This window comes from Dermacentor andersoni, chromosome 1 (assembly GCF_023375885.2).
Source record: "Dermacentor andersoni chromosome 1, qqDerAnde1_hic_scaffold, whole genome shotgun sequence".
NCBI lineage: Eukaryota > Metazoa > Arthropoda > Arachnida > Ixodida > Ixodidae > Dermacentor > Dermacentor andersoni.
In genome coordinates, this window is record NC_092814.1 from 137,863,979 (window position 1) to 137,878,559 (window position 14,581).

At 41.3% G+C, this 14,581-nt stretch overlaps 1 protein-coding gene across 3 annotated transcripts in view; it reads left to right on the forward strand.

Moving 5' to 3' along the window:
- LOC126544339 (uncharacterized) overlaps positions 1–14,581 on the forward strand; it is an 803,357-nt gene that overhangs the window by 208,767 nt on the left and 580,009 nt on the right. For all 3 annotated transcript variants that reach the window (XM_050191622.3, XM_055062080.2, XM_050191623.3), the window contains 3 exons: positions 2,154–2,343; positions 3,918–4,070; positions 10,817–10,906. In XM_050191622.3, coding sequence (XP_050047579.2) covers positions 2,154–2,343; positions 3,918–4,070; positions 10,817–10,906 — 433 coding nt within the window. The remainder of the gene's footprint in view (positions 1–2,153; positions 2,344–3,917; positions 4,071–10,816; positions 10,907–14,581) is intronic.

The window sequence follows — 14,581 nt, forward strand, 5'->3', positions numbered from 1 at the left end:
ATGTATGAAGCTTTCACAACTGTGCAGAAAAAGTGTCCTGTCCAAGAAAGGGGCTGCACCACCCATCACTGCAAACATTACATTCAGTACACAGACTGCATAAGTTACCAGATCCTACTCTCATGCAGTAGAAGTCACATAGGTCAGAGTAGGAGATGACTCAACAACTGGCTAAGAGAGCATGATAGTCTAGCTGGCAGGAGTGGTTTTAGTAACCTGTCACTTTGCTGGAGATGCTGTGGGTGTTCACTATACTTTGAAAATTGCACTATTAAAAGCTATAAATGAGGACAGCTGTACACAAGAAATTATCGATGCAGCAGAAATTCATTCTGAAGGAGAAGGCTGCATCAACACACTGTCCTTATCACATTAAGAAATATTGTACCTTACACATGGGCCTTGACCGCATGATGACAAGGTTCTAGGTTTTCATTGGCATATTTCTGTTTTGTTGCGATAGCAATTATATGGACTCATTGGCATCGCTGCCATTGTGATGTTATGTGTACAGTCCAAGGGCAATAACACCATCGCCATGCGCCATATGCTGTATGTGCTAGTGAAAGCACGCGAAGGGACCCGATGATCGAGGCTTAATCTGGCACACGCAAGGGAGGAAAATGGAGAGCAGATGCGCAGTCTTCTGTTGCACGAAAGGCCGTAGGGGGATGAGAGGGAGGAAGGGGGAGGGGCAGCATTGTGCTCCGGTATCAACTGCGTATTTCGCGATGGTGGCACATGGGGAACTGACGACCGCAGCTCAGTACGGTGCAAGCTACGGCCGCGGTCATGGTCACGCGTGCAGTATCTTAAAAGCGATCTGCAGACGGTTCATACCTTTGTGCGTGCCATGTTCTCACTCCTCAGATTGTGGTGAAGTGATAGACAGCACAAAGGTCACTTCACTAGCTGCTGCTGCCGCACTTGCTCATGAGCCAGCGTTTTGACAGCATGTCTCCATGGTCATTGAGTGTGATGTGTTTGTGGGTGCCTATGCGCACTGACACCATGCTTATTAATTCAGTTAGTAAGCGAATGTTTCCATGTTCACACGGCCAACAAAAGTACTATCCTCATTTTGTATAGCTGTCTACTTATTTGCTACCGCAATCGATGCTTCGCATTTCGGGCGAAACTTCAACTTCTTTTAATTGAAGTTTTCTTTTTGTGCCTCCCTGGGGTTTGGTGTGGTTGGATTTCTCACCGAGCAAACAGAGTCAATCTCAGAGATTCTACCTGCACCGAAAGTGTGTTGAAAGTGTGAGTGAAGCTGTAGTGCACTACTACGTGCCTACTATGTGCCTGAGAATCTTTACATCCACCAATTCCCACAGTGCATGAGATCTGCATAATTTGCAGATTCTTTTCTCACTATATATCCCATTAGGCTTTCAATAAGTATCAATTGGAATTACGTGTCATGTTTGCTGTACTTGTCCCTTTCACTTCTGTCCTGTCCTTAGTACACATTTGTAAGTTTTAGGTGGTACTTTATACTGGTGGTTGTTACATGATGAAATGTATGATGACAGCAAGACATTAGAGGCACTGATGACGGGAAGTTAATAGCAGATCTGATGAAATAGGCAGAGGCGAGAGACTTGATGATGTAATAGAATATTTATTGGGATTATATTTGATTTAATGTGTGTGATGCTAGCATATTAGGAGCAGTAGTTTGAAAAGGCAAAATGCCCAGGGTGATATTCGATTATGACAATGTATGAGGGAGGAAATTAATGTTAGTGTCCCACATTGATGACGCATGTTTTAGTTTTCGTTGAACTGAAGTTCCGGCAGCAAAAGTTTGAGGTTAGTGGGAGTAGGTGAAAAATTCTGCCTTGAGTGGCATGACGTACAGTTAGCATTTGTTGTTATGTATTGTGTATGAATGTTATTAAGAAAGTAAACTCACAGTAAACCATGAAAGGTGCAATGGATGCTCCCAATGATTTGCATCTGGTAATCTTTCCTAGTGCTTAGTTCTTAACACTTACATATTTTAGAATGAAATGCACTTATTGCAAAGCAGTGTTGCATGAATTTGTATGTCTTAACATACGCTGACTGCCACTTCAGGGGTGATAAGTGTCACTTTATCTTTCCTTATACCTGCTGTGACACTGAGAGCCGATGCCTTGACATTGCAGCCAGAGCAAGGTGCTGCAGCACACTGATGCCTTGGGCTTTCGGCACCATTACACTGAGGAGAGCCTGGCACTGCACTACATCTGTCGCCAGCTGCACCTTCACTACCAGGAGCGGCTGCCCTCAGCTGCCCACCACCTGTGGCGCTGGCGCCAGTACCTTCTGCTTTGTGGTGACAACCTTATCAGCACGGTCAGTGTTTTGTATGCTTGCACATCTAAACACAAATTAATTGGTTGTAGTATCAGTTATAGCATGCAAGATGGTGCAAAAGTATGCCTAGATTATTCATAAACGTATGACATACGCTTGCCTTAAATGTGCATAACTGATTTTCGGTGTTCATATTTATCTGGTGCCTAGATGGTCATTGCTAAGTTGTCTTATCAACAGCAGCTTAAATGGGGAATCAGGAGGGACAAAATTCAATTGCTAAGTTAATATGGGCTATATTTACATTGGGGTCATGATGGTAGAAATGTAAACCAGCTCAAGGACAAAGGCAGAGGAAGAAAAGAAGACAGCATTTGTGCCATGTCACCCTTCTCATGCCCTTTGACTTTGCACTCTTTTCTGTTTCTCTCACCATAAATTGCTGACCCTAAAATTGCAAAGGAGATTTGTTGCCACAGGAGCTACATCTTGCAAGTGTGTAATGATGACGATCAAACTGGTTATGTGGGCATTTCCTACAGATTCGTAGCTTTGTTTGAAAATGTAGTGTGCACTTACACAAGAACACAGGAAGGTAAACCCGAAGTCATGAGACAAGCCCAAGTTTGACTTAGGGCTAACTTCACTTATGGCACACCATGGTCAAACAAACAGACAAGCAGGAATGTAGGCATGTGCTAGTGCACAAGAACAACTGTACTTATATGTACCGTATTTTCGCGATTCTAAGCACCCCCCAATTCTAAGCACCCCCCCTCCATTTTTGCGAGAAAATTGGGAAAAAAGTTTGCATGCGAATCTAAGCACCCCCCTATTTGTTAGGAAGAGCGCGTAGCCAAGGCCACCAAGCGCGCTTGCTCACTCTATCATCGAGCCGGAGCCATCGGAGTCCCGAGGTGGCACGGTGGCCACAGCGGCGCGAGTACGCCATACAGCCGGACTGTCCGGCTGTACGGGGAAAGCTGAAGAAAGCGTACCCATCAACCATCGCAAAGTGCATTTCGGACACTTGGAAGCGGGTCCAAGTGGGCGTTGTGGTCAAATCATTTAAGAAGTGCTTGATCACAAACCACTTCGATGGAACGGAAGAAGACCTGCTGTGGTATACCGAGAGCGGTGGTTCAAGTGGTGTGACGAACTCGAGTGGCAGTGATAGTGACTGAGCATCCGACACAAGCGGTGGGTTCACACTCTGCAACAATTTTTGTTTTGAATGTTTGCAAAATAATATCTTATTTCTCGCACCCGTCTCGTCGTGATGTCGCAGGGAGAAGTGGGAGGGGGGGGGTCATGCTAGATTTTTCGAATCTAAGCACCCCCCCTCACTTTGAACACCGCGATCACGAAAAAAAGGGGGTGCTTAGAATCGAGTAAATACGGTACATGGAGTGTAAGTGCATGATAGACCGTGACCCTGTAGTGCTAACTAAAATGCAACAAGTCATATATATGATCAAAGCAGATAAAAAGTTTATCTCTGTGGAATCAATAACTTAGGTTGTCATGTGTAGCTGCACGGACACATTTTCTATGCATGTTGCTTTCTTTGTGCAGTAATGTTAGATTGCTCTGTGGCTGGCTCTGGCATGCAGAAAGAACTGAAGAGCTTGGTACGGCAAGGTGTTCCTGCTGCATTCCGGAGTCAAGTCTGGAAGGCGCTATATACCTGTCGAGTGGCTGACATCATGGAAGATAAGGGCAAGAACTACTACAGCAACTTATGTTGTCAAGCATCTGAGTCTGAGGTCAGTAGGCAATATTAGAGTAGCCAACCAATTAACTGGAAGTGCTAAAGGGTAGGTTATGGAGGCTGTTTTCCTTTGTCTTGAATAAGCTGAGTGCTTATGTCTGGCACATCACAAAGGTCATGCATAAATAATGCAATAAATTAAAGGGAATCCTTCAGTTGACGTGGTTGCAGGCGTAGTCTGTACGAAGCCTCCGTCTCACAAACCTCCAGATGATGTGTTGAGCCGCATCAATTCATGGCCTAGCAGTCTTGGCCACAGTAGCAGTCCCGGGTTTCATAGCACCAAATGCACATAACCAAGACACAAACGCTATGGTTGCCCAGGTCTCCTTTAAGTGAACCCCAATATGAAACCCTTTATGTGAAACCCTTTAAGTGGGCCCCAAATAGAATGAGACAACACAGTGATGCTGTTACTTTCCATTTAACAACTAGTGAGATCTGTTTCATGTGAATTGATCTTGTGCATTTGACTTCCATTAATAAAGCCTTGGTAAGATATGAAATAGTAGTTTGACTAATAAAAAATAGTGCTTTGTAAGGGATTGGAGGAAACACATTCCGTGCCCTGGACAATGTAACTGCATGCTCCCCTGCAATGTAGGGGAGCCATGAACACTGGTAATTCACAGTTAGTATCCCTTCCTAGGACTGCTGCCTCGAGTCCTGCTGCCTACCATCAGCAATTGAACAAGAACAGGCATATTGAGCATGAGATTTCTAATATAGCCATATCATTCAAAGTTGGAATTAAAAGATGAGGTTTGAACTTGCATCAAGTTGAATATTAAACTCTGTTGAAGATGTCTCATGATGGTGGTCTATTGAGATCTTAATGGCAAGGAGAAACGCTGCCTCAAGCTTGGTTCACTTGTGCCTTCCTTGCTGTTCTGTGTGCTTAGGAGGTACAAAACAGCTGCAGGATTTGTGAGAAGATAGCAGCTGGTGTGCCGCCTTCGTCCTTTTTGTAGGAAGGGGCCATAGGAAACTGCTGTGTTGTTAGCATATACTGCTAGTGTCAAAAATAAAATATTCTTGTTAACTTTGTTGTCATCTTAACTATGCATCATTGTCTGAAGTCCCATATAATAGACTGAAGAGGCAGCTGCTATGCTATTGAGCATGAGATCATGCGTGTGGTTTCTGGCTGCAGCGGCTGTATTCCAATGGGACCAAGAGTAAAAATTCTTGTGTACTGAGCTCTGGGTGCACATTAAAGAACTTAGGATGGTCGAAATAATCCAGAGCCCTCCACTGCAGCACCTCTTGTGGCTCCTGTATTGATTTGGGATGTTAAACCCAATCATGGCGTGAGCGCAGCACAAGGCACCCGAAATCACCCAAATTGCTATTCTAAACCAAATCAGTTAGTCATTTATTGGTCAGTCAGTCTAGTCTGGTCAAATTAGTCAGTCAGTTCATTAAAAGCAGCTGCATTGACACTGCTACAGTGCGTTCCCATAATGCTTCCTTTCTTTTTTTTTATGTGAATTTGTAATGTGTCATCTGAACTAGGCAGTGCCTCTTATTAAAAAAAAGAGGCATGACTAAGTAGCTATGCCGGAACATGCTTAAACATGGCAAAACAAGTGCTATATATTTAACTGGGCAAATTCTCTGCCAAAGCTTGCATAATTTTACTTCCCGAGGTGCACAGCTCTTACTTATTCCTGATACTACTGTTTCTTTTGCTGCAAATGCTAATAAACTTGAGACTGTTGTGTTGTTGTGGGAAAAAACTTATTTCACAGAATTTGGTAACAAAGAGTTAGTGCTTGTTCCATCAGCTGCATTTTTTGGGTTCATTTTCTGTGTTTTTGTGCTTCCAAGAGGTGCTTCCAGAATAATGATTTGCTGATGTCACTTTGTTAAACTGAAATTCATTGCAAACTAAAGCTACACCCAATGTGCTAAATACCTTGAGCAAGACCTGAACCCAATACAGCACTATATGGGGAGCAATAATGGTGGAAAGTTTATAACACAATATTTCGTATATGGCATGCAGATGAGGTAGTTGGTCAGAAACTTTTTGTGCTTCTCATTATAGTTAAAGCTTTTCTAAAGGATCTTCTTTTGTTTTTTTATATTTCAGTTGTAAGTTTGTATTTACCTGGAGGGTGCTATAGTCTGTGCCATAGTTTACCTGCAGCACAAGCAGCAGCTCCGTGGATTCCTGAAACAAATAGCTATCTTCATTAATTGTGTGAGACTACCATGACGGAACTGGGCCAGGCAGTATTTTCTTCTGTTATTTCTAGCATTTGCTTTATAGCAAAGGTGTGCAGTGTTCATCCTGCAGTGGACATAAAATCGGCTGATGATGATGATGATGATGGACGTGCAGTGTTAAGACGTGCTGACTGTAACACAGATTGTCTATTCAGTGTTCATTACTTACGTTTCTTTATTTATTTATTATTATTATTTTGGAAAGATTGTCCTATGCCATATTGAACTAGGAGAAATTACTCTAAGTCTATACTTGCATGTAAGCCCTTTGAAAGTAGACCATCCTTCCTCTGTGTTGATGTTGCAGGTGTATTCTCGGGGCTCCCCTTGTCAACATCTACAAAAATGTGGCTAGGCCAACTAGAAAACATTCATAGTGCAATTCATGAACAGTGCAGCTATAAAAAAAAGGGGGGGGAATGTGTGGCAAGAAAATTTTTACAAGGCTAAATTACTGACAGTGTCACTGGCCAGAAATTTGTTAAATACTCTTTCATGCTTTTGATAAATTGGAAAGTGTATTTGAACCATTAGCATCTATGTACAACACAGGCTGTAAATGTTCTCATAATGGTATGGTAGAAACAGGACTAGAAATGCCATAATTACTGAGGAATGCGTTAAAGGGACACTAAAGGCAATAAGTCAAACTAAAGTGATGGACTAATGCTTGACAACATCTAAGGCATCAATATTATCAAGAACAAAGCTTTAGTAATCGAGAAATTGAGGTAAATGCAGGACACGATTTGAGACTCCACCGGGACATTCAAGTACTAGCCTCCTGATGTAGCGACTACTCATTATAATTGTGCCACTAGTACTCAACCACTCCTAATTAAAAGATCATTGCATTGCATTATAAGATGGAAGAAAATGCTAGTTGTCTACTTATATTTGATAGTTAAAAAAAAAAATTAATGTTATTCTTGACAAGGACGTGGGCAGTCGAAAGCTTTCGTTTTCACTCAACTCTTCACCGTGTGCGCTTTCGCGTTTCAGTAGTTTCATTATCACGTAGTGCTATGCTGGTTTTGCTGGCTCGTGCAACACGTGCAAACTTCAAGTAGCATAGAACAAGGCTCATCACAAAGCACGTCAAAGATGTGTTTATAATTTGGCACACGCTTTCCCTTCCTCTTTCGCACTGTGAGCTCTATCTTGGCTTGTTTTCTTCCAGCATGTTTGCGTTTTGCACAAGAAACTGTAGCCAAGAAAAGGTGCCTGACAGCACCAGCTGTCAGGCACCATTTTACTCGCTAGCAGCAGTAAAGGGCAGTGATATAATGTATGCAACGTCACAACCATCTGTTATGACTTCCCGGCAATTTCAATTGTGCTAGAGGTATGCAGACCCTTCCGATGTGATTCTTTACCTAAGCTTTCCTTGGCATGATACAAGCATTGTGAGGTTTCTGGAATGGTATTTTAATAGTCCATGTTGACTTAATGTTTGCATTTAGTGTCTCTTTAAGGAAGAAGGCTCTCCCCATTCACATTTATTTTGATTGGTTCAGTTTATGCCCAGTAAAAGCATTTAGGAAATGTACAAATGCTCTCATTGAGCAACTACTGACTCAATCTGAGTGAAAGTTATATAAAAAAAAAAGGTTTAATTTTTGTTAGTGACTCTCATGGAATTCTGTCTAGGCTCCCAAAATTCGCAGATTTTAATAAAATTTAAAGGACAAGATTAAAGCTTTCAAACTCTGCCACAGAAACAGAAATCACCTTTCTGTAAAATGGTTAAATTCTGGGGTTTTACATGCAGAACCACGATATGATTATGAGGCACACCGTAGTGGGGCGCTCCGGGTTAATTTTGACCACCTAGAGTTCTTTAATGTGCACCCAATGCACAGTACACGGGTGCTCTTGCGCTTCACGCCCTTCGAAATGCAGCTGCTGAGGCCAGGATTTGAGTCCACAACCTAGGACGTAGCAGCGCAACATCAAAGCCACTACACCACCATTGTAGGTTTTCTGGGAAATGGCACCTAGAGATTAAAGTGGAAAAACAGCTGTCTTATATTGCTGTTTTCATGCACTCAATAAGTTAATAAGTAAGTTCCGCAAAAGTTAATGCACAAAGCACCAGAGTAATGTAAAACATACCTACAATACATCGAACTTGTTGGATTTAAGGGCTCCATCATGTACAGCTAGTATAAAAAACTGTGGTACTCCTTCTTGTTGCAAGGTTACTGCAGCTGTTAACTTGGTGCTCAAATGTATTTCTTTAAATTTTGTGATTGTAGTTAAATTTTACAAAAAATGTTTTAAGACGTTGTGACTGTCACTCATTAGAATTAATATTTTTCATCTAAATGTAATGGATATTTTTTGGAATTTGGCTTAGTGGAATTAAATAATAAAACATTTCTGAATTTCACCATATTTGATAAGGAAGATTAGAATTCACCCTGAGAAGAAGCTTTCTTTTCAAAGTAAGAAGAACCAGAAACTTCTCAATATCATGCCAGTAACATGCAAGTTAAAAAGGGATAAGTGGGAAAACTGAAATGGAGGTATTTGAGTGGCACTTTACTTCTGTTTCTGAAAGATGAAGATTGTGAAGAAAAAACAAATTTTGAAGGCCAATTCTCTATTTCTGAAGCCATAAACTCTGTTTTCAATTATGCGTAAGCAGGATAAGATACTGTGTAGTAATGGTTGAGAGTCACATATCTATTTCGAAAAAGTCATGTACTCTGTCTTCAGAATAATAGCAGCAATTGGCCATATCACTGAATAAGTGTAGGCATCAGGCTTGTCGCACTGTGGATTGGATGAAGGCCTGATAGTGTGCAATGTGGATTAACATGTGTTGTTAGAATTTTAGGGTATCTGCCTGGCACTTTATGCTGCATTCTTATCATAGAAAATACTTTATTGCCAGCGGAGTGAAAGTATGAAGCCAATCAAGAAAGCTTGATGACATGGTTAAGTCACACAGAAGAACATTGAGCCATCTCAAGTTTTGGATTTCACTATGAGCACTTATTGATACCTGCGCGCTGATACGCTTTGTACTGTTCTTTAATGGTGGCACAATATTTTCTGGGCCTGTAAACATCTTACATATTATTCTTTTGTGGTGAATGCTATGCAAGGCAACGTCCTTATAACTACATTTGGTGGGATATTATTAAAGGTGCACATCTGAGCAACATGTCAGTGTTTCAAAATATTTTGTGTATACCTTTCAAATTTTCATATCTAATTGAAATTTTTTCTTCATTCTTATGCACTTCGAGAAAATTACATTGACAATAGTTGGAGTGGGTCATTTCATTGCTGCTGGAGAGCAGCAGAAGTATAGAACTAGTATACTAAGAATATAAAGTAAAAGAGAAACATATGGGGCAAATGATTGGACAAGTAGGTTACTTGGTGTGTCACTAAGGTAAAAATTTTACATCATGTTAACATTTCTTAGCTATGCATTGTTCCTTGTTTTGCGAGGCACTGCATGCCATCGTTGCTACAGTTTCAGATCGGTTTCTCAACAGAACCAGAATATATAGCCGCTTGACTCGAGACGAATAGGTACTTTTTTCCTCCCTAGTATGCTTGCTGTGATGAAAGCAGAGACTTGAGACAGAGAACTAAACTTCAGAGGCATGCTATTTAAAAATTATGTTGACTGCTCTAGATCTTGCTTACATGGGAAAAAAAGTGTTTTGGCAGTTAGTCCAAACTAAACCCATTAGTATCGGAAGCATCAGCACTGAACACGACGATAAGGCATCAGATACTACCGACATGTCCGGGTCACCACTCATGTGGAGGTCACTGTTGCAGGCGACTGCAGCCATGTGTATTTGGCTAGAGTCTGAGTGGCCGCGGCATATGCAGAGCTCTGGTTGCTGGCCAGATGGCATTCCCTCCGATTGCGCACCAAGCCGATCGTCATCATCTTTTGCATCCAGCACGAGTGTCCGCTAGTGGTGTCAGTACAGAGACATCACAAACGTCTCAATAAGTGATGCTATCACTGGCGTACACTACAGCCAAGGCCCTAAACATTATCATTAGTGTAAATCACCAGCAGTGATCCTAAAGGACCTGCTTTGCACAAGTAACGGTGGCACTAGCTTGTTTTAGGTAAGGCTATGTTATGCTAATGCTAATGATCTGTCAACAGGATGGGCTCTTCTTTTATACTGTGTGTTTTGGGTAAAACATTAAGGGATTATTAAAAACAGCACAGGAGAGTGGCGCACGCAGTTTTTTTCAGCAATGCATAACTTGTGGCCAGTCAGAATCCTATAGTCATAATCTAACCAGAGGCACAATGCTATGTATGTATTGTAGCAGGTACAGATGTTCAGAACACTGCTGTTTGTAGCTTCTATACTTTACAACTAAGGCCATAAAGGTAATCCGTAACGTAAATAAACGGCAGTAATCCTAGCAAATGTGCTTCACTATGCAAAGTGTTTTCTTCTGATATGCATATGTATTGATTACTTAATGCTTTTACAATGGCTATATGCTTGCTTTTAGGTGGTGTCTCAGAACAAGCGGCAGATATCCCTTGACCTTTTACGAACATTGCCAAATAATGTTCGATTCAGCAGCCCAGATGCTGATGGGGTAGGTCACATTCTGTAGCCCTTTATTTATTTATGTTTATTTTTTATTTATTGGTGCTGTTAGCTCTTGTCATGCCATTGCAGAGTGGGTTGACTACAAAAAAGTCAAAGAATACAATGTAAGCGTGTGCACCTAGGTATACCTTAGCAAACAAACAAAAAAAGAACTGTGGAATGTGGTTACTGATCACGAACACTCTCACTTTATTGCACAGTTACCATCACACCATGTACTACATAAATGGAGAGTCATGCATAAGCTGCTACAGTATATGAAAACCAAGTAAAAACTTCTGTGGCATGCTGAAAAAAATAAAAGCAAGAATGAGAACTCGCACAATTCAATTGCATGTTCGAAAAACATGTAGCCACAGCCAAAAACAGGCGCAGTCACATGGACACGACAGAAACAAGATGCCCAGTACAAATGCAAAGGCAAATATGGAATAATCAAATTGCGGTTAAGAGACCAATTGGATTACACAGCAGGCCAGTGAATGCCAGTCTTTGATTGTCTGTTCGAAGATAGAGTAAATAAAAGCATTTATTCTTGGCATCATGGGTATAAGCTTGACTATATGGATGCCTTTTATTCTCGCCTGTGGCATATAGCACAAATAAACTACTCGTTGAGCTGGATTACTTGAAAGTGGACATTACTTACACTGGAAGTCAGAATGCATAATAGACTAATTGACAACATTTTATTAATCAACTTTTTAACAAATTTATTGCACATATTGCAGTATATGAATTGAAGTCAGTGATTCCACAAGGTACATCCACTTGAAACAAGTTTTAAACTATCACCAGTTTTGAGATAAGCGCTGTCAAAAGCGCTGTTACAGTAAAAATGTGCTGTTCTTCCTCTCACTTTTTTAACAAAACACCTTTTTATTCATTAAGGCTCAAAAATTATTGGAATACCAGTGCATTCCATCACAAACTTTGGAAATGCATATTTTGAAACTGGTGTTATCCTCAGAACTTGTTCCAAGTGGATATGACTTCTGTAGTCGCTGGCTATACGATTCATAAGATGCATCTGCCATAATTATTTTAAAAGCTGATTGGCAAAAATTTGCTAATGAGTCAAATATCCATTTTATTTCTCGTGCAAATAACATCCGTCTCTGAAAGTAATCTAGCTCAAGAAGTAGAATTTTACTACATGCCACGGGTTACTTTGAAACATTCTTTAATTATAAACTATTCTTAGTTTGTTTTGTTAGTCTAACATAGAAAGTTTTGCTTTAGTTAATATTAATTTTGTACTTATTGCACCAGTCGCTTGCTCTATGTAGTGCCAAATTTAGTGCAGCCACATAACATGCTATTTTTAATACATCTAACAGTCATTTGCAAAAAAAGTTAATTGTTACATTGGGCGAAACCATATATTCAGTGTCGTTAACATAGCACAAAAATAGTGCAGGGCCCAACACCAAGCACTGAAGGACACTTAATGCTATGTTTAAAGTGAAGTCGTCATCGTCACCCTATATTTATGCCCACTGCAGGATGAAGGCCTCTCTCAGCTATCGCCAATTACCCCTGTTTCGCGCTAGCCGATTCCAACTTGCGCCTGCAAATTTCCTGATTTCATCATCCCACCTAATTTTCTGTCATCCTCAACTGTGCTCCCCTTTCCTTGGCACCCACTGTGTAACTCTTACCTACCCTGTGCATTACATGGCTTGCCCAGCTCCATTTTTTTTTTCTCCTAATGTAGACTAGAATATCGGCTATTGCCATTTGCTCACTGATCCACACCGCTCTCTTCCTATCTCTTAATGTTATGCCTAATAATTTTCATTCCATTGCTCTTTATGCAGTCCTTAACTGGTTGTCGAGCTTCTTTGTTAACCTTCAAGTTTACGCCCTGGTAGAAAGCAGTGATTGTACACTTTTCAGCAACAGTGGTAAGCTTCCAGTCAGGATTTGGTAATGCCTGCCGTATGCACTCCAGCCTATCTTTATTCTGTAAATTTCCTTCTCATGATCAGAGTCCCCTGTGAGTAGTTGACATAGATAAATGTACTTCTGCGCAGACTCTAGAGGCTGGCTGGCGATCTTGAATATTTGTTCCCTTGCCAGGCTGTTCAACATTATCTTGGTCTTCTGTATATTAATCCTCAACCCTACTCTTACACTTTCTCGGTTCAGGTCCTCAATAATTTTTTGCAATTCATTCCCAGTGTTGCTGAACAGGACAATGTCGTCTGCAAACCGAAGGTTGTTGAGATATTCACCATTAATCCTCACTCCTAAGCCTTCCCAGTCTAGTAGCTTGAATACTTCTAAGCATGCAGTGAATAGCATTGGAGAGATTGTGTCTCCTTGTCTGACCCTTTTCTTAATAAGGCCCGAGTCATTCTTGGAAGGACTTTGATAAGGCCTACATCCGTAGATTTCTATGGGCCAAAGCTTTCATTGTGTTGATCCTAAAAATGGCCCTCACAGAAAAATTTAAATTTGATGGGTTAGCATGCATGTGCCTGACCTCAATGGTGGGCCCTCTGGCTGCAGCGCCTGTCACCTGTCAGACTTCCATTTTTCGCTGTGAGCACAGTGGCACAGTTGCTCTGTGCACATCCTTAAAGTGAGAGATACATTCTTAAGTTTGAACACAATGTCTCAATTCCTGTTTTAGCAGGTAGTTTCTTATTTTCTCCTGCTATATTTGTACTTATATATGATGCAGCGATGGGGCGTACGGAGGAGTGCATATGGCAGACAATACCAAATTCTGAGTGGGAGCTTACCACTGTCGTTGAAAAGAAAAGTACACAATCACTGCTTTTTACCTGTGCTAAAATATGGGGCAGAAATATGAAGGTTAACAAAGAAGCTCGAGAACAAGTTAAGGACTGCAAAGAACGATGGAACGAAAAATGTTAGGTGTAACGTTAAGAGACAGTAAGAGAGCGGTGTGGATCAGAGAGCATACGGAGATAGGCGATATTCTAATTGACATTAAGAGAAAAAAGAATGGAGCTGGGCAGGCCATGTAATACATAAGGCTCATGACCGGTGGACCATTAGAGTTACACAATAGGTGCCAAAAAAAAAATTGAATTATGGGGTTTTACGTGCCAAAACCACTTTCTGATTATGAGGCACGCCGTAGTGGAGGGCTCCGGAAATTTCGACCGCCTGGGGTTCTTTAATGTGCACCTAAATCTAAGTACACGGGTGTTTTCGCATTTCGCCCCGATCGAAATGCGGCCGCCGTGGCTGGGATTCAATCCTGCGACCTTGTGCTCAGCAGCCCAACACCATAGCCACTGAGCAACCGCAGCGGGTAATGGGTGCCAAGGGAAAGCAGGTGCAGTCGAGGATGGCAGAAAATTGGGTGGGGTGATGAAATCAGGAAATTTGCAGGTGCAAGTTGAAATCAGCTAGCGCAAGGCAAGGGTAATTCGAGATCATTGGGAGCGGCTTTCGTCCTTCAGTGGACATAAAAATAGGCTGGTAATGATGATGATGATAAATATGTAGCAATCCTTTGAATAGCGAATCTATATTTTTTGACAAGGTATGAATGCAGTGGAATATACACTGCTGTTCATCTCAAAGAGAATTTGTCTATAGACAAGCCAGTCAATTACATTCACTCATTTTTTCAATACTATTGCTATTTCTCTGGAACAATGTCTTGGCATGCATAAGCACG